General features: G+C 43.8%; 1 protein-coding gene across 2 annotated transcripts in view; it reads right to left on the reverse strand.

Moving 5' to 3' along the window:
* Positions 1-5687: 5687 nt before the first annotated feature.
* The window catches only part of ighmbp2 (immunoglobulin mu DNA binding protein 2), a 28106-nt gene continuing 14433 nt past the window's right edge, over positions 5688-19360 (reverse strand). The window contains exons 12-19 of one of the 2 annotated variants that reach the window (XM_046342888.1): positions 19093-19187; positions 18833-18956; positions 18580-18755; positions 13557-13746; positions 13131-13309; positions 12513-12834; positions 8261-8463; positions 5688-5989 (exon numbers count right to left, since the gene is read on the reverse strand). In XM_046342888.1, coding sequence (XP_046198844.1) covers positions 5789-5989; positions 8261-8463; positions 12513-12834; positions 13131-13309; positions 13557-13746; positions 18580-18755; positions 18833-18956; positions 19093-19187 — 1490 coding nt within the window. In that variant the 3' untranslated portion in view covers positions 5688-5788. Of the gene's footprint in view, positions 5990-7352; positions 8176-8238; positions 8464-12512; positions 12835-13130; positions 13310-13556; positions 13747-18579; positions 18756-18832; positions 18957-19092; positions 19188-19360 lie in introns of those variants that run through there. The other variant, XM_046342899.1, reaches the window with a different exon arrangement.

A 19360-nucleotide genomic window follows, 5' to 3' on the forward strand; every position in this document is an offset into this window, starting at 1 on the left:
ATCTTCTGACAGTGACACAGCGCCCCCTGTGGACTGACGCTGAACTTTACTACAACCTTAAATTTAACCCGGTTTAAAATGAATGTTGAGGTGGTAGAACTAACTAAATGAAACATGCTCATGTCTGTTATTTCCATATAGGATATGTAAAGTAAAAAAAACTGCCCATTATTAAATTTGAGAAATTATTTCATTGATCTTTTATTGTTCTTATGTTGACTTGTTCTATTGTTGCTACGTTCACTTAGCTACTGACTTGTTCTATTGTTGCTACATTCACTTAGCTACTGACTTGTTCTATTGTTGCTACATTCACTTAGCTACTGACTTGTTCTATTGTTGCTACATTCACTTAGCTACTGACTTGTTCTATTGTTGCTACATTCACTTAGCTACTGACTTGTTCTATTGTTGCTACATTCACTTAGCTACTGACTTGTTCTATTGTTGCTACATTCACTTAGCTACTGACGTGTATCTATTGTTGCTACATTCACTTAGCTACTGACGTGTTCTATTGTTGCTACATTCACTTAGCTACTGACTTGTTCTATTGTTGCTACATTCACTTAGCTACTGACTTGTTCTATTGTTGCTACATTCACTTAGCTACTGACTTGTTCTATTGTTGCTACATTCACTTAGCTACTGACTTGTTCTATTGTTGCTACATTCACTTAGCTACTGACTTGTTCTGTTGTTGCTACATTCACTTAGCTACTGACTTGTTCTATTGTTGCTGCATTCACTTAGCTACTGACTTGTTCTATTGTTGCTACGTTCACTTAGCTACTGACTTGTTCTATTGTTGCTACATTCACTTAGCTACTGACTTGTTCTATTGTTGCTACATTCACTTAGCTACTGACTTGTTCTATTGTTAGCGACGCTCCCCATCTAACCTGACAGATCTTGAGAGGATCTGCAGAGAAGAATGTGAGAAACTCCCCAAATACAGGTGTGCCAAGTTTGTAGCGTCATACCAGAGAAGACTCAAGGCTGTAATCGCTGCCTAAGTACTGAGTAAAGGGTCTAAATACTTATGTAAATGTCAAATTTCAGTGTTTTATTTGTAATACATTTGAAAAAATGTCTAAAATCATGTTTTTGCTTTGTCATTATGGGGTATTCATTGTGTGTAGATTAATGAGGGAAAAAAACATTTAATATATTTAAGAATAAGGCGGTCACATAACAAAACGTGGAAAAAGTCAAGGGGTCTGAATACTTTCCGAATGCACTGTACATACATACAGTTGAAGTCGGAAGTTTACATACACTTAGGTTTGAGTCATTAAAACACATTTTTCAACCACTCCACAAATTTCTTGTTAACAAACTATAGTTTTGGCAAGTCGGTTAGGACACCTACTTTGTGCATGACAAATAATTTTTCCAACAATTGTTTACAGACAAGATTATTTCACTTATAATTCACTGTATCACAATTCCAGTGGGTCAGAAGTTCACATACACTAAGTTGACTGTGCCTTTAAACAGCTTGGAAAATTCCAGAAAATGATGTCATGGCTTTAGAAGCTTCTGATAGGCTAATTGACATCATTTGAGTCAATTGGAGGTGTACATGTGGATGTATTTCAAGGCTTACCTTCAAACTCAGTGCCTCTTTGCTTGACATCATGGGAAAATTAAAAGAAATCAGCAAAGACCTCAGGAAAAAAAATTGTAGACCTCCACAAGTCTGATTCATCCTTGGGAGAAATTTCCAAATGCCTGAAGGTACCACGTTCATCTGTTTGCTGCAGGAGGGACTGGTGCATTTCACAAAATAGATGACATCATGAGAATGGAAATTATGTGGATATATTGAAGCAACATCTGAAGACATCAGTCAGGAAGTTAAAGCTTGGTCGCAAATGGGTCTTCCAAATGGACAATGACCCCAAGCATACTTCCAAAGTTGGTTAAAAAAAATGATTAAAGGACAACAAAGTCAAGGTATTGGAGTGGCCATCACAAAGCCCTGACCTCAATCCTCTAGAAAATTTGTGAGCAGAACAGAAAAAGCGTGTGCGAGCAAGGAGGCCTACAAACCTGACTCAGTTACACCAGCTCTATCTGGAGGAAAGGGCCAGAATTCACCCAACTTATTGTGGGAAGCTTGTGGAAGGCTACCTGAAAAGTTTGACCCAAGTTAAACAATTTAAAGGCAATGCTACCAAATACTAATTGAGTGTATGTTAACTTAGAAATAAATCATTCTCTCTTATTATTCTGACATTTCACAGAATAAAAAAAGATTTAGATGCACTATTGTAAAGTGGCTGTTCCACTGGATGTCATAAGGTGAATGCACCAATTTGTAAGTCGCTCTGGATAAGAGCGTCTGCTAAATGACTTAAATGTAATGTAAATGTAATCCTAACTGACCTAAGACAGGGAATTGTTATGAGGATTAAATGTCAGGAATTGTGGAAAAACTGAGTTTAAATGTATTTGGCTAAGGTGTATGTAAACTTCCAACTTCAACTGTACCTATACCTACTGTAGGTCAAGGCCCTGTTGCATAAAACATATTTACTATCTTTACCTTTAGGAGTAGTTTTCCCTTACCGAAGGGAATTGTTTAAGGGTGTTGCATAGAGCCCCTCATATTTCCTCAGGTAAGGGCATAATTTAAAGACTTTATGGTAGTTTGAAGGCATGTGTAACAGTATTGCTTCCGTCCCCTCGCCCCGGGCCCTGCACACATCAACAACTGACACCCACGAAGCATCGTTACAACTACTTCAAGGTCTCAGAGCGAGTGACGTCACCGATCGAAACGCTATTAGCGCGCGCCACGCTAACTAGCTAGCCATTTCACATCGGTTACACATGTATGGCAGAAATAGTATCTGGTTACCATGGAGATGGCCTGATTCACTGACTAAATGTCTCAAATAATGTATTTATTTTGTGGTATAAAATGTTTACATGTACAATAAACCAAGGATAATCAAATTGCTTCAGAAGATAATAAACCATGTTTATTGTATATTCCTTTCTAGCAAGTCAAGCTAGCTTACAGAGAGTAGCCAGCTAGCTAGCTTACAGAGAGTAGCCAACTAGCTAGCTTTGTAGCCACGGATTGTGCACTTTCCATTGTTTCACTAAGAAGCTAACTAGCTGGTGGTTGTTTTTCTATTGAAACCAGGGCACCTCCACAAATGGTGTTTACATTGATATCCATACTGAATGAAGCGGTTAAGGGACATCATGGGCACCCATTACTTTTTCACTTCATTTATGAGGGAAATTCACATCAAAATGTTTTGTGCAACTGACTGGCCTTTCTAGGGAGTTTTTCCTAGCCACCGTGCTTCTACACCTGCATTGCTTGCTGTTTGGGGTTTTAGGCTGGGTTTCTGTACAGCACTTTGAGAGATCAGCTGATGTACGAAGGGCTATATAAATACATTTGATTTGATTTGACTTAAAGTGAAGGAAATTGTAAAGGAAACGATGAGGTGATGAATAATTTTGTGCAACCGGGCCCTGGTTTACTAAGTCAGTTGCACAAAATATTTTAAGGTGAATTTGTGCAGGCAAATGTTTTCCTCTGCCCTGGTTGCAAAAGGGAAAACATCAACCAGCTAGCTAGATATATAGCTAGCTAACAATAGCTACCTAGTGAAACAATGGAAGGAGCACAGTCCTATGAAGCTAGCTGGCTAGCTAAGCTACCTACTCTGTAAGTTAGCTTGATGTGCTAGAAAGTAATAGAAACCAATTGAGATTAAAAGTAGATCATTTAAAAAAGTATCTTATGAATTAATTTGTTTCTCCTGTCTTGAATGTAGAAGTTCAATTTTGTGATCGCCCAAAAACAAATGCTCTTTGATAAAATGTTCAGGTCATCTCCATGGTAACAAGAGGTTCTATCTGCTTTACATGACTTTAAACTAACATAAAACCCCTTAAGCCTTACCTAGGGGCTCTGTGCAACGCCATTGAACAATTCCCTTAGGTAAGGGGAAATGATTCCTACATTTTCCTCCTCTGTCTCTGCTGCTAAAAGGCTAAATTCCAAGCTCTTTGCCACCTCCTCCCTCCTGAATCCTCCGCCCCCCTCCCCCCTCCTCCCTCTCTGCAGGGAAACACTTCAGATGTTTTATGCAACCAGGCTCAGACTACGTTGCTGGCCTCCACTTTATTGTCCATTAATTTACAGCGAATGGAAATGTGTCTTTATGCTCACAACCCAATCCCCCGAGACACACCCTGATGGCCTGGAGGCAATGGGTCAATGCAGCGTCCCTGAACCGATATATTATTTCTGGGCAAGTTGAGTGATGATGAACAAGTACATTTAAATGGCACCGTGTGTTCTCTACTAGTATGTTGAGACCCCGACTGAATTCCATTTAAATGGCACCGTGTGTTCTCTACTAGTATGTTGAGACCCCGACTGAATTCCATTTAAATGGCACCGTGTGTTCTCTACTAGTATGTTGAGACCCCGACTGAATTCCATTTAAATGGCACCGTGTGTTCTCTACTAGTATGTTGAGACAAACCCCTCACGACTGAATTCCATTTAAATGGCACCGTGTGTTCTCTACTAGTATGTTGAGACCCCGACTGAATTCCATTTAAATGGCACCGTGTGTTCTCGACTAGTATGTTGAGACCCCGACTGAATTCCATTTAAATGGCACCGTGTGTTCTCGACTAGTATGTTGAGACCCCTACCTACTCTGACTGAATTCCATTTAAATGGCACCGTGTGTTCTCTACTAGTATGTTGAGACCCATGGTAACAAGACTGAATTCCATTTAAATGGCACCGTGTGTTCTCTACTAGTATGTTGAGACCCTACGACTGAATTCCATTTAAATGGCACCGTGTGTTCTCTACTAGTAGGTTGAGACCCCGACTGAATTCCATTTAAATGGCACCGTGTGTTCTCTACTAGTAGGTTGAGACCCCGACTGAATTCCATTTAAATGGCACCGTGTGTTCTCTACTAGTAGGTTGAGACCCCGACTGAATTCCATTTAAATGGCACCGTGTGTTCTCTACTAGTATGTTGAGACCCCGACTGAATTCCATTTAAATGGCACCGTGTGTTCTCGACTAGTAGGTTGAGACCCCGACTGAATTCCATTTAAATGGCACCGTGTGTTCTCTACTAGTAGGTTGAGACCCCGACTGAATTCCATTTTTTTTTTTTTTTACAATTTGGAAATTGAGTTGCCCATGCCTGAAGTACATGATCAGATAAAAAAATAAAAGGACACTTCAGTAGCACCTGACAAATGTCAACCATAATCAAATCACAACCATTGATAAAGTTCTAGAAAAATGTTATAATATTAAAGTAGCCTAGTGGTCACGACCCAGAGAGTTGTCGTACGAATCCCAGCTCAGATGGGAAAATCTGGTGCAGTGAGCTGGCAACTGGAGGGTTGCTGGCATCATCCTAGACACCGTCCCCTGCCGTTGTGCCAATGACCAAGGCACTATTTTTTTTTTTTAGGGACTGCGCCACTGCAGATGACTAATTGCCTCCAGTCCATCAGGGTGTGTCTTGGGGGATTGGGTTGTGAGCATAAAGACAATTCCATTCTCTGAGTTAATGGACAATAAAGTACTGGAAGTGATGTTCTGTATGTGTGAGTATAAGACGTATTTAGTTCTATACTATATTAAAACACAAAATATTGACAGACCGGTTGAAATTATTTCGCAGTAATCTGTTTAATAATGACATCTATTCAGTCCACAAAGGGTCATCCTCAGAGCTTACAGTCACTGACAAACTGGAATTAAAAGGGTCAAAGGTCAATTATTGTCACTCTCTTTGGGTTTGGTCTTCCGTTGCTTTTCCATGTCTTTGAGTTTGGAGTCCAGCTTCCTGTGTAGATAGGCCTTCTTGTTAGGATCTACAGACTTGTCCTTGTGTCCACTACCAGCATACAGAACCCCTTCTTTACTGATCCTCATCCTGGCATTGGCCCTGGCTTGATCTCCACACCCATGGACCTGGAGGAGTAACAACACAGTCACAGAGTCGGCGCAACACAGTCACAGAGTCGGCGCAACACAGTCACAGAGTCGGCGCAACACAGTCACAGAGTCGGCGCAACACAGTCAGAGTCGGCGCAACACAGTCACAGCAACACAGTCACAGAGTCGGCGCAACACAGTCGCAGAGTCGGCGCAACACAGTCGCGGCGCAACACAGTCGCAGAGTCGGCGCAACACAGTCACAGCAACACAGTCACAGAGTCGGCGCAACACAGTCACAGAGTCGGCGCAACACAGTCACAGCAACACAGTCACAGAGTCGGCGCAACACAGTCGCCGCAACACAGTCGCAGAGTCGGCGCAACACAGTCGCAGAGTCGGCAACACAGTCGCAGAGTCGGCGCAACACAGTCGCAGAGTCGCCGCAACACAGTCGCAGAGTCGCCGCAACACAGTCGCAGAGTCGCCGCAACACAGTCGCAGAGTCGCCGCAACACAGTCGCAGAGTCGCCGCAACACAGTCGCCGCAACACAGTCGCAGAGTCGCCGCAACAGTCGCAGAGTCGCCGCAACACAGTCGCAGAGTCGCCGCAACACAGTCGCAGAGTCGCCGCAACACAGTCGCAGAGTCGCCGCAACACAGTCGCAGAGTCGCCGCAACACAGTCGCAGAGTCGCCGCAACACAGTCGTAGCAACACAGTCGCAGAGTCGGCGCAACACAGTCGCAGAGTCGGCGCAACACAGTCGCAGAGTCGGCGCAACACAGTCGCAGAGTCGGCGCAACACAGTCGCAGAGTCGGCGCAACACAGTCGCAGAGTCGGCGCAACACAGTCGCAGAGTCGGCGCAACACAGTCACAGAGTCGGCGCAACACAGTCACAGAGTCGGCGCAACACAGTCAAAGAGTCGCCGCAACACAGTCAAAGAGTCTCCGCAACACAGTCAAAGTCGCCGCAACACAGTCAGAGTTGCCGCAACACAGTCAATGTCGCCGCAACACAGTCACAGAGTCGCCGCAACACAGTCACAGAGTCGCCGCAACAGTCAGAGTCGCCGCAACACAGTCAGAGTCGCCGCAACAGTCACAGAGTCGCCGCAACAGTCACAGAGTCGCCGCAACACAGTCACAGAGTCGCCGCAACACAGTCACAGAGTCGCTGCAACACAGTCACAGAGTCGCCGCAACACAGTCACAGAGTCGCCGCAACACAGTCACAGAGTCGCCGCAACACAGACGCCGCAACACAGTCGCCGCAACACAGTCACAGAGTCGCCGCAACACAGTCAGAGTCGCCGCAACAGTCACCGCAACAGTCACTGCAACACAGTCGCCGCAACACAGTCACAGAGTCGCCGCAACACAGTCAGAGTCGACGCAACACAGTCGCCGCAACACAGTCACAGAGTCGCCGCAACACAGTCACAGAGTCGCCGCAACACAGTCACAGAGTCGCCGCAACACAGAAACATCAAGAATAACCTTTTCCAAAAACGTGAAACTAAATTAAATCAGTCCACTAAATAGAAAATATACCTGAAAGTGACCACTGGTAGATAAGAGTTACAACAAATTAGGGATGTCAGACGGAAAACAAATGTAATTGAGTTAACTCGCAAATGCAGATTTAGTTTAGTGATCTGTCATTTAAAAGGGCCAGTGCGGTCCAAAACGTGTTTTATATATATATTTCCACGCTATAAAGTTGGAATAATATCGTGAAAGTTATGATAATGCACTTTTAGTGTAAGAGCCGTTTGAAGAGACTGCCTGAAATTTCAGTTTGATTGGCTGGAGTTTCTGGTGACATCACCAGGCGGTATCAGTTAACAGAACAACAAAGAGCTCGTTTTAGAGAGTTTGCCCTCTTCTCTGCCAATAAGAGCTCGTTTTAGAGTTTGCCCTCTTCTCTGCCAATAAGAGCTAGTTTTAGAGAGTTTGCCCTCTTCTCTCTGCCAATAAGAGCTCGTTTCCAGGTTACTTCTCCCTCCCAGTAGGCTCCTCCAATTAGGCCCCTCTCTCAGCCCACTTCCAGACTGTCCTAGCCAAATTCCTGCTTGAAAATGTGCATTTTGCTAACAAATCACAGTAAGTTACTTAAATTGTTAACCAGAAATGATTTGATAAAAATGGCTGCATTGGACAAGAAAATAGATGTCTTGATTAACTTGAGTTAACGGATGAACTCTGACAGCTAAACATGCAAATATTTACTATACAGTGTAACATAATACAGTGAGAGTAATACAGTCAGAAAATGATTTGATCTAGAAACAATGTGTCTTACCTCAGGTATGTGGTGACCGAGGCAGTATTGTCTGTTGCAGAACAGACAGAGTTGTCCCAGATGAATTACTAACGTTTTACACTTGACAAAACTACAGACGCGTTCTGCCTTCACCACAGCATCTATTAGGGTGTCAAAATCATCATCCGCCGTCGCAGCCGCAGCGATCTCACAGGCCCCCGCTTTGGTCTTTTTGGGCTTTCCTAGAGGAGAGAAATTATGCAGATACAGTACCAGTCAAAAGTTTGTTTTTCACTATTTGTAGAATAATAGTAAAGCCATCAAAACTATGAAATAACACATATGGAATCATGTAGTAACCCCCAATTTTTATATTTGAGATTCTTCAAAGTAAACACCCGTGCACACTCTTGGCATTCTCTCAACCAGCTTCACCTGGAATGCTTTTCCAACAGTCTTGAAGGAGTTCCCACATATGCTGAGCACTTGTTGGCTGCTTTTCCTTCACTCTGCGGTCAAACTGTAACGGTTTTGACTTGAGGTTATTGTTTATAGGGATGCCAGGTAGGTTGTGCCTACTAGAGAAAATATTGAAAATATTGGTTTCTCGGGAATGAGTCCCGTCTGATCTGTCAAGTCTACACCAACACAAAGGACACAAAGGACTCATGTAAAAGTCAGGAGGGAAAAACACTTTTCATAAACTCTTAAAACATTGGAAATAACGTCAAACAACTATTATTTTTCATGGATTGTATTACCAACATAAATGATCACAAACACATAATAATATAACACATAATGAGCTCTGGTTCCTCCAGAAAAGTCCAGTACCTCGGGCCTAAAAGTCCAGCCCGGAAAAGGAGTTCAGGGAACTCAAGTGACCTTAGTCACACAATGTTTGTCCGTTCATACAAGTGTAGCATAAATCCAGTCTCAATCATACAATCAAAATATATTATTTTACCACACAACCATAAAGCGTATCAAATCTTAATAAGTCCTCAACTACATAAATCATCACGGTTCACATCCCATCAAAACAAATGAAATACCAAACAGGTTGTAGTCAGTCAGTCAGACAATCCGCCAACAACGGCCACGAAGAACAACGGAGAGGTGCAGTCCAACGGACTAATGAATAGATCCGATCCTGGCTTTTAAATGCAACAAAACAAACGGAGTAAAGAGCTTCGTAACTGAGGGTTGAACACATTCGAGTCTCCATCACAATCCCACTTTTGCGCAGCTGAGGCTGGCTATTTACTTGGTAATTAAAGGGGAAGCGTCCTATTGGAGGGAGAAGCACTGAAACGGTTCAGACAAATTCAGGGCCATTACAGAACTCATCCCAAACCATCTGAATTTGGTTGAGGTCAGATGATTATGGAGGCCAGGTCATCTGATGCAGCACTCCATCACTCTCCTCCTTGGTCAAATAGCCCTTAAACAGCCTGGAGGCGTGTTGAAAAACAAATGATAGTTCCACTAAGCGCAAACCAGATGGGATGGCATATTGCTGCAGAATGCTGTGCTAGCCATGTTGGTTAAGTGTGCCTTGAATTCTAAATAAATGACAGACAGGACAGTGTCACCAGCAAAGCACCACCACACCATCCCCCCTCCTCCATGCTTCACAGTGGGAACCACACATGCAGAGATCATCTGTTCACCTACCCTGCGTCTCTCAAAGACACAGACCAAAGGACAGATTTCCACAGGTCTAATGTCCATTGCTCGTGTTTCTTGGCCCAAGCAAGTCTCTTCTTATTGGTGTCCTTTAGTAGTGGTTTCTTTGCAGAAATTCGACCATGAAGGCCTGATTCACACAGTCTCCTCTGTACAGTTGATGTTGAGATGTGTCTGTTACCTGAACTCTGTGAAGCATTTATTTGGGCTGCAATTTCTGAGGCTGGTAACTCCAATGAACTTATCCTCTGCAGCAGAGGTAACTCTAATGAACTTATCCTCTCAGCAGAGTTAACTCTGGGTCTTCCTGCCCTGTCGCAGTCCTTATGAGAGCCAGTTTCATCATAGCGCTTGATGGTTTTTGCGACTGCACTTGAAGAAACTTTAATTGACTGACCTTCATATCTTAAAGTAATGATGGACTGTCATTTCTCTTTGCTTATTTAAGCTGTTCTTGCCATAATATGGACTTGGTCTTTTGCCAAAGAGGGCTGTCTTCTGTATACCCCCCCCCCTACATTGTCACAACACAACTGATTGGCTTAAACACATTAAAACCTCTTAAGGTATAGGGGGCAGCATTTTCACTTTTGGATAAATAACGTGCCCAATTTCAACTTCCTGCAACTCATGCCAGGAATATAAGATATGCATATTATTAGTAGATGTGGATAGAAAACACTCTGAAGTTTCTAAAACGGTTTGAATCATGTCTGTGAATATAACAGAACTTATGTAGCAGGCAAAACCCAGAGGACTAACTGATCAGACTTTTTTGCCTCTGACTGTTCAGTTGTCATTTCTTAGGAACCTGTTTTTGCTTTGGCTATAAAGCATCATTTCAAAATCTGAGATGACAGGGTGATTAACAAAAGGCTAAGCTGTGTTTCACTATATTTCACTTGTGATTTCATGAATATGAATATTTTCTAGAAATACTTTTTGACCGTTGCGCTATGCTAATTAGTGTAGTTTGACAATTATCCCGGATCCGGGATGGGTAGTTCCAAGAGGTAAAAAGTACCTAAAGTTACAAAAGTAGTTAGAAATATTTTGGCAAAGTTTAATAGGCAACTTTTGAAATATTTTGCAGTGACGTTGCGTTTTTTGGAAGCTGTTTTTTTCTGGATCAAAAGCGTCAAATAAATTGACATTTTGGATATATATGGACGGAATCGAACAAAAGGACCATTTGTGATGTTTATGGGACATATTGGAGTGCCAACGGAAGAAGCTCGTCAAAGGTAAGGCATGTTTTATATTTTATTTTTGTGTTTTGTGTAGCGTCTGCAGGGTTTAAATATGCTACTCTCTTTGTTTACATTGTGCTATCATCAGATAATAGCTTCTTATGCTTTCGCGGAAAAGCTTTTTAAAATCTGACATGTTGGCTGGATTCACAACGAGTGTAGCTTTAATTGAGTATCTTACATGTGTGATTTAATGAAAGTTTGATTTTTATATCATTTTTGAAATTTGCCTCGCTGCATTTTCCCAGTTTTTTCCCCAAGTGGGACGCAAGCGTCCCCTATACCATAAGAAGTTAAGGAAAGAAATTCTACAAATTAACTTTTAACAAGGCACACCTGTTAACTGAAATGCATTCCAGGTGACTACCTCATGAAGCTGGTTGAGAGAATGCCAAGAGTGTGTAGAAATTGGGGGGTGGGGTCGTCCAAATGTCGTCCAGGCAAAGGGTGGCCCCTTTAAGAATCTCAAATATATTTTTGTTTAATAGTTTTCACTATTATTCTACAATTTAAATAAATAGTCACAATAAAGAAAAACCCTTGGATGAGTAGGTGTGTCCAAACTTTTGTCTGGTCCTGTATATTGGCGGATCCAAAATAAAAAAACAGGCAATTAGAGTGAGCCTTGTGGTTAGACTGTAGAGGCGGCAGGGTAGCCTAGTGGTTAGACTGTAGAGGCGGCAGGGTAGCCTAGTGGTTAGAGTGTAGAGGCGGCAGGGTAGCCTAGTGGTTAGAGAGTAGAGGAGGCAGGGTAGCCTAGTGGTTAGAGTGTAGAGGCGGCAGGGTAGCCTAGTGGTTAGAGTGTAGAGGCGGCAGGGTAGACTAGTGGTTAGAGTGTAGAGGCGGCAGGGTAGACTAGTGGTTAGAGTGTAGAGGCGGCAGGGTAGTCTAGTGGTTAGAGTGTAGAGGCGGCAGGGTAGTCTAGTGGTTAGAGTGTAGAGGCGGCAGGGTAGCCTAGTGGTTAGAGTGTAGAGGGGGCAGGGTAGCCTAGTGGTTAGAGTGTAGTGGCGGCAGGGTAGCCTAGTGGTTAGAGTGTAGAGGCGGCAGGGTAGCCTAGTGGTTAGAGTGTAGAGGCGGCAGGGTAGCCTAGTGGTTAGAGCGTTGGACTAGTAACCGGAAGGTTGCGAGTTCAAACCCCCGAGCTGACAAGGTACAAATCTGTCGTTCTGCCCCTGAACAGGCAGTTAACCCACTGTTCCCAGGCCGTCATTGAAAATAAGAATATGTTCTTAACTGACTTGCCTGGTGAAATAAAGGTTAAATAAATAAATAAAAATAAAGGAATACGGTTTGATCAGAACTCATTTTAATCATCATTTTTGACTACTAATTCGATCATTTTTTACACTAACCTTTTGCCTTGGTCTTCTTAGCAGTCTGAGTCTGTCCTGATGTACGGATGGTATCTAGATGCTTCTCCTGTTCAATCTTCTGCTCTCTCTTCTTCTGCTCCCTTCTCATTCGTTCCAGATGTAAAGTCTTGAGATCTGCTGCCGGTTGCCCTACAGGAGGCGCTGTAACACTCTCTTCCTCCCGGACGGCTGCTGGTTCTTGGGCTTGTTGCTCCTCTTCTTCCCCAGCCTCGTTAGACCCTGTTGGGGGTCTGGAGACAGTGATGCATCTATCCTTTCCCTCTCCCTGACTCTCATGGTTCAGGCCCAGCTCCTCTGCAACCTGTTTTACAAATGTAGTTTTTAGTTTTATTTGATTTGCAACAGGAAAAACAAAGCACAACATCAAAGTGCAACACAGGGTGCAGGTGAGGAAGAGAAACACAAGATAGGCTTATGCAAACACCTCACCATAAGTTGTACATTGACATTGATAATGTACAACTACAAAAAGTAACTTTACTGAAGAAAAGAAAGTGTGTGCTTGTTTGAGCTGTCCAGAATAATTTGTAAATGGTAGCGGTAGAAGTTAGCGTGCTTGCATCAACAACTTAATAAAAAACACAAAGTACTATGTACCTGGTGTACGAGCAGGCGGTCGTGGGAGTTGAGGGTCGAGGGAAACCGTAGCTCCGTCTGGTCTGGGTCCTGGAGAAACCACTCCACCTGGTTCTTGATCTCCAGGTATTTTATCTGCGTCAGTCTCCGCTCCTCCTCTGTGGGGGTGGAACGTCTGGCTTGGCTGTGTGTGCCGGGATCTGTGTCATTTCAATCAACGTGAACATGTAAACTTTTGTTTAAATTTCAGTTGTGTGTATATTTCTGTAACACTACCACAGCATGGGGTTTAGATTAAACCTAGAATAAAACAACTATTTTCAATTGAGATTTTCCATTGAACTTGATTTTTAGTCTAGGACTAAGCTTAATCTGATTCTGGCAAAACCAGCCTCCCCAAACCGTTAAACTTGTCCTTATTGTTACAGTCTGTGAATAACGGCATACCTGAACCTGTCCGGGGCTCTCCTCCCTGGGTCTTGTTCCCCCCAGAGGTCCTCTTGTGTCCTGGCTCCACCTTGCTCCCAGCCTGGCCTCTGCCCTTCTGCTTGTTGGAGGTGGAGCAGCTAGCGGTAGCGTTAGTGTTGTTAGACTTGGTATCTCGGTGGTCTCTGGTGTAGTTCTGGGGCACAATGTCCTGCAGGGATGGATGAGACTTTCAGTTTCCATTTATACCAATTTATTTCTCAGGCTAATATTGCCCATATGGATAACAATAGTTTTTAGGCTAGCATTGCCTAAATCGATAGATATATTTTAGGCTAATATTGCCCATATGGATAACAATAGTTTTTAGGCTAGCATTGCCTATATCGATTGCGATATTTCATAGTTTAATATCGTAACATTATGACTATAACTACTGTTCCCTCAAGGAGGCAAACAGGTACAACATGCTATGGGGAGTTGTGCCTGACAAGGCCAATGAAATCTGCGCCTCACTAGAAGCCCTGCCTTCCACAGGTGATCAGTTTGAGGCTCGGATTCATTCCTTGCATTTCAAACCGCTCTTCACCGAGCTCAGGAATGGGTGGTACGGGACTATACAGGTGTTGTACCACGTTTCCCTCCTTCAGAGAACAGTAGTTATAGTCATAACGTTACGTTCCCTTTCATTCAGTCAGTCAGCCTACGTACAGCATATACTATGGAGAAATATAATCCCATCTTTAAAGGAAAAATTCCTTTACCTTGGCTCAACATTTACATTTACATTTAAGTCATTTAGCAGACGCTCTTATCCAGAGCGTCTTACACATTGGCACTTCTCATGGAGGCCGCCCCCTTGCAGACTGAACATTCAGAGATCTCTAGCTTTCAGATTGGCCCTCTTAGGGGCCCGTAAGAACCAACCCTCTGGCCTCGCTTGCCAAACCTGCCCGTGCGCCTGGGACAATAGAGGTCCCTGCACAACGGGAGTCTACACGGGTCTACACGTAGGCACTGTGACACAGCCCAAACGTGTCTAAGCAGAGCCGGAACCCGGACACACTCCGTGAGGATAGAAAAGCTCCAGAACCAGAACGCGCTGAGATGGGAGTCAGACAACTCTTTAAACTGGTTCCTTATGAAGCCTAGTGACTGAATACGGGACAGTAACATGGATGTGTATAATACTGCCAATTGGCTGTAATAGCCAGAGGCTCTTGATTATTCTGAGGTGTTTGCTGAAGGGTCTAGAACGACACACGATGTTTCCACCAGCCATTCTGGATGTTCGACATGGGAACCACTCAGACTGCCTGCTTCGGGTGACGGGAGGATCTCTCCTCCCTCAAAACAGGCACCGAGGCCTGGAGAACAGTCAACGTGATGACGCTGCAGGAACTCGGGAAAGAGCACCACAAATTGTAGCCTGCACCCTGACGTCACTGATCGCATGATCCATGGAGACACCGCGCATGCATGTAATTGGTCGGAGCAGACAGCGAGATTCCAGAGAAGTGCCATCTGGTCCTTCTTCCATTTCCACCACTCTTCACAACCGTGTATCTGAACATGGAGAAGGACCACACAGGAGACTACACTCGTGAACACTGTGGAACTCTGTTGAAACCCCCCCCCCCCCAGTGTTTATCTGCCTGGGTTTGCCTAAAGCCCGGCCCACTCTGGGTACCCAGGGAAAGAAAGTTATCATGGAGGTTACCCTACCGACCAAGCTGGGAATGGGACAGACAGCTCTGAAAAACAGACCCTCGTTGTTGTAACACACAGGGATGATTCGTAATCGAATGAAAAGTGTTGAGCTGGAGACCGCTCATTTGGGGGCTCACATGAACCACAGAGACTGCGTGTGGGCACACTGGTCACTCAGACCTGTGCCAAAGTCCCTCGCCCCGAGGGTTGTCACAGCCAAGTGCTCATGGGGCTGCACACTAAACCATTTCCTTCTGATGAGTTCTGAACTTGAAATATCTTTATTCATGTCACTGAGGGAGAGAGGGGGAATGCAGAACGTTTTACATTCTGTCATAACAGGTTATTGTTAGACATCAGGGATCCTGTGGAAAGGGGCCACTGTCTGGTTCAAGTCAACGGGACAGACGTGAGTTGGGGGAGGAGTCAGGAATTTGGGCCGAGGTCAGATGAAGAGAGAAAGATCAGGCATCACTAAAATCCTGCCTAGCAACAGATATCTATTGGCTGTCCAGATGTGGAAGGAGGAGACTGAATAGGAGGAAGGTATAAATACCAGTGCTTGTGTAAATATGTCTTTGTCTTATGCAGCTGTGTGACCCAGTGGGTGAATAAACTTGGTTTGAGCTTTACTAATCCGTGAGTTTTTTTTACTCTGGTTATTTAGAACCTAACACTTCACTCCCTCCAACTCCAGGATCTGAAAATTGGAATGGTCCATATTACTGCCATAATGCAGGGGGGAAGCAAGTAAGTAAGAATGGTAGTCAACGTTAGCCAGGAGGCTTTTTAAGCATAGGCTTTAGAGGCCTTCACCCGTCCAAAGAGTTGGACCGTTCTGAAATAGAACTGGGGCTTTCCCAACATGACCCGATATACATAAATAAAATTGTTAAAATAGAGACCAGTTCTGAACAGACCTGAGTACAACTAGACCCGTTCCGAATAGGTCTGGTCGGATCCAGACCCGGTCTGATCCAAGTGAGGGAAGCAGCAGAAAAGGACATTTTTAAGCAACCGGAGCTGATCAAGCGTGAGGGAGAAGATGATGTAGTACCTGTCTTGACTGCATCAAACCTGCAGAAGCTAATTGAGCTAGCTAGCTAGGCTAATTATCATCCAATATGATGACGTAGTACCTGTCTTGACTGCATCAAACCTGCAGAAGCTAATTGAGCTAGCTAGCTAGGCTAATTATCATCCAATATGATGACGTAGTACCTGTCTTGACTGCATCAAACCTGGAGAAGCTAATTAAGCTAGCTAGCTAGGCTAATTGAGGCTGTATGCGCTTCCTCGTCCCAGGACCTCCACATCCGGCTTCTTCATCTGCGGGATCGTCTGAGACCAGCCACCCGGACATCTGATGAAACTCTCCGTAAATAATTATAATTTTCTGGGCCTGGCTCTGCGGTGGGTGGGGCCTGGCTCCCCAGTGGGTGGGGCCTGGCTCCCCAGTGGGTGGGGCCTGGCTCCCCAGTGGGTGGGCCTATGCTATCCCAGTCCCACCCATGGCTGTGCCCCTGCCCAGTCATGTGAAATCTATAGATTAGAGCCTAATTTATTTATTTAAATTGACTGATTTCCTTATATGAAATGTAAACTCAGTAAAATCTTCATAATTGTTGCATGTTGAATTTATATATTTTTGTTCAGTATATAAACACAGTCCCTTGACTTTTTCAAAATGTTATTGTGCTACAGCCGGAAATTTAAATTAAGTTGAGATGTTTTGTCACTGGCCTACATACAATACCCATAATGTCAAAGTGGAATTACGTTTTATTCATTAAAAGTGAAAAGCTTAAATGTCTTGAGTCAATATGTAGTCAACCCCTTTGTTATGCCAAGCCTAAATAAAATGTGCTTAACAAGTTACATAGTAAAGTTTCATGGACTCTGTGTGAAATTGTGTTTAAGATAACTACCTCATCTCTGTACCCAACTACCTCATCTCTGTACCCCACACATACAATTATCTGTAAGGTCCCTCATCTCTGTACCCCACACATACAGTTATCTGTAAGGTCCCTCATCTCTGTACCCCACACATACAATTATCTGTAAGGTCCCTCATCTCTGTACCCCAAACATACAATTATCTGTAAGGTCCCTCATCTCTGTACCCCAAACATACAATTATCAGTAAGGTCCCTCATCTCTGTACCCCACACATACAATTATCTGTTAGGTCCCTCAGTCGAGCAGTGAATTTCAAACAGATTCAACCACAAAGACCAGGGAGGTTTTCCAACGCCTTGTAAAGAAGGGCACCTATTGGTAGATGGGTCAAAAAAAATAAAAGCAGACATTGAATATCCCTTTGAGCATAGTGACGTTATTAATTACACTTTGGATGGTGTATCAATACACCCAGTCACTACAGGCGTCCTTCCTAACTCAGTTGCCAGGGAAGAAGGAAACCACTTGGGGATTTACCCGAGAGCGATGAATAGAAAACTACTTCCATAATCTGGTATTAGCGGACGGAGCGTAACATGTACAGCCCTAGTCTACAGCCCTAGTCTACAGCCCTAGACTACAGCCCTAGACTACAGCCCTAGACTACAGCCCTAGACTACAGCCCTAGACTACAGCCCTAGTCTACAGCCCTAGACTACAGCCCTAGACTACAGCCCTAGACTACAGCCCTAAACTACAGCCCTAGACTACAGTAGCCCACAACACAAACATAACTGTTCTATGAAGAGCCTTGGATCGGACAGCAGGATGTTTTCACTTTGTCATCATGGGTGTAGATGTATCAGAAAAAAATATAATAATATTTCATCCATTTTGAATTTAGGCTGTAACACAACACAATGTGGAATAATTCAAGGGGTATGAATACTTTATGAAGGCACCGTATTTGTGGCTATTATGCCGATATGGGATACAATAGGCTAGTATTGCCGATATGGGATACAATAGGCTAGTATTGCCGATATGGGATACAATAGGCTAGTATTGCCGATATGGGATACAATAGGCTAGTATTGCCGATATGGGATACAATAGGCTAGTATTGCCGATATGGGATACAATAGGCTATTATTGCCGATATGGGATACAATAGGCTAGTATTGCCGATATGGGATACAATAGGCTATTATGCCGATATGGGATACAATAGGCTATTATGCCGATATGGGATACAATAGGCTATTATGCCGATATGGGATACAATAGGCTATTATTGCCGATATGGGATACAATATTTTTTAGGCTATTGCCGATATCGATAGCAAAACAAGTACGTTTAAATGGCGAGGACTACAAACACATTCCATTGATTAACTGATACGTTAGTGATCCCGAAAGGATATTAACCTACCTGCAGGTACTCAAAGGCGGTGCGTACGTCGCCGTGCTGGGTCATGTGATCGATGAGGGTCTTGAGGAAGCCGTGGGTCTGGACGGTCTGCGTGTCACACACCAGGGCCAGGTGACGTCTGGCTCGAGTCACCGCCACGTTGATCCTCCGGTCTTCAGCCAAGAACCCTATCTCACCTGAAGGAGAGATGGAACTTAGTACATCAGCACATTGGTAGAAATTTGGCGACACACAAAAACAAACACTAGTTTACCTTTCCTGTTAGATCTGACCAAGGTCAGCACCACAGCCTCCTTCTCTCTACCCTGGAAGCCGTCTACAGACTTGATCTCCAGATCGGGATGTCGCGCTGAGAGACGCTGACGCAGGAGATCCACCTAAACACAGACAAGAACATAAACAGCCTCTGCACCTTCTGTCACAAACGTGTCAGATCAAGGCTTACAAGACACTGGGCTCTGCAAAAAAAATGTAGCTAAAAGTTTAATAGTGCAGAAAGCAGCCCTGACTCACCTGCAGATTGTAAGGGGCAATAACGGCGATGTCTTTTGGTTTCACCCCAGCTTCGGTCAACGCTTTGATGTGCAGTTCCACAATGTCCACCTCACCTGTTTATCAGAAGACGAGTTCATCACAATTAGTTTATTAGATGTCAGCACCTCACATGAGTCCTAAGAAGACAACATACCCGAGTGAGTTTCCTCTTAGTTTAGACTAGGTCATATTGTGTTGAGCTAGGGGACATTTTGATTTGGTAGTAGTAAAAATTAAATTAAATTTA

This window comes from Oncorhynchus gorbuscha, linkage group LG01 (genome assembly GCF_021184085.1).
Source record: "Oncorhynchus gorbuscha isolate QuinsamMale2020 ecotype Even-year linkage group LG01, OgorEven_v1.0, whole genome shotgun sequence".
NCBI classification, from domain to species: Eukaryota; Metazoa; Chordata; class Actinopteri; order Salmoniformes; family Salmonidae; genus Oncorhynchus; species Oncorhynchus gorbuscha.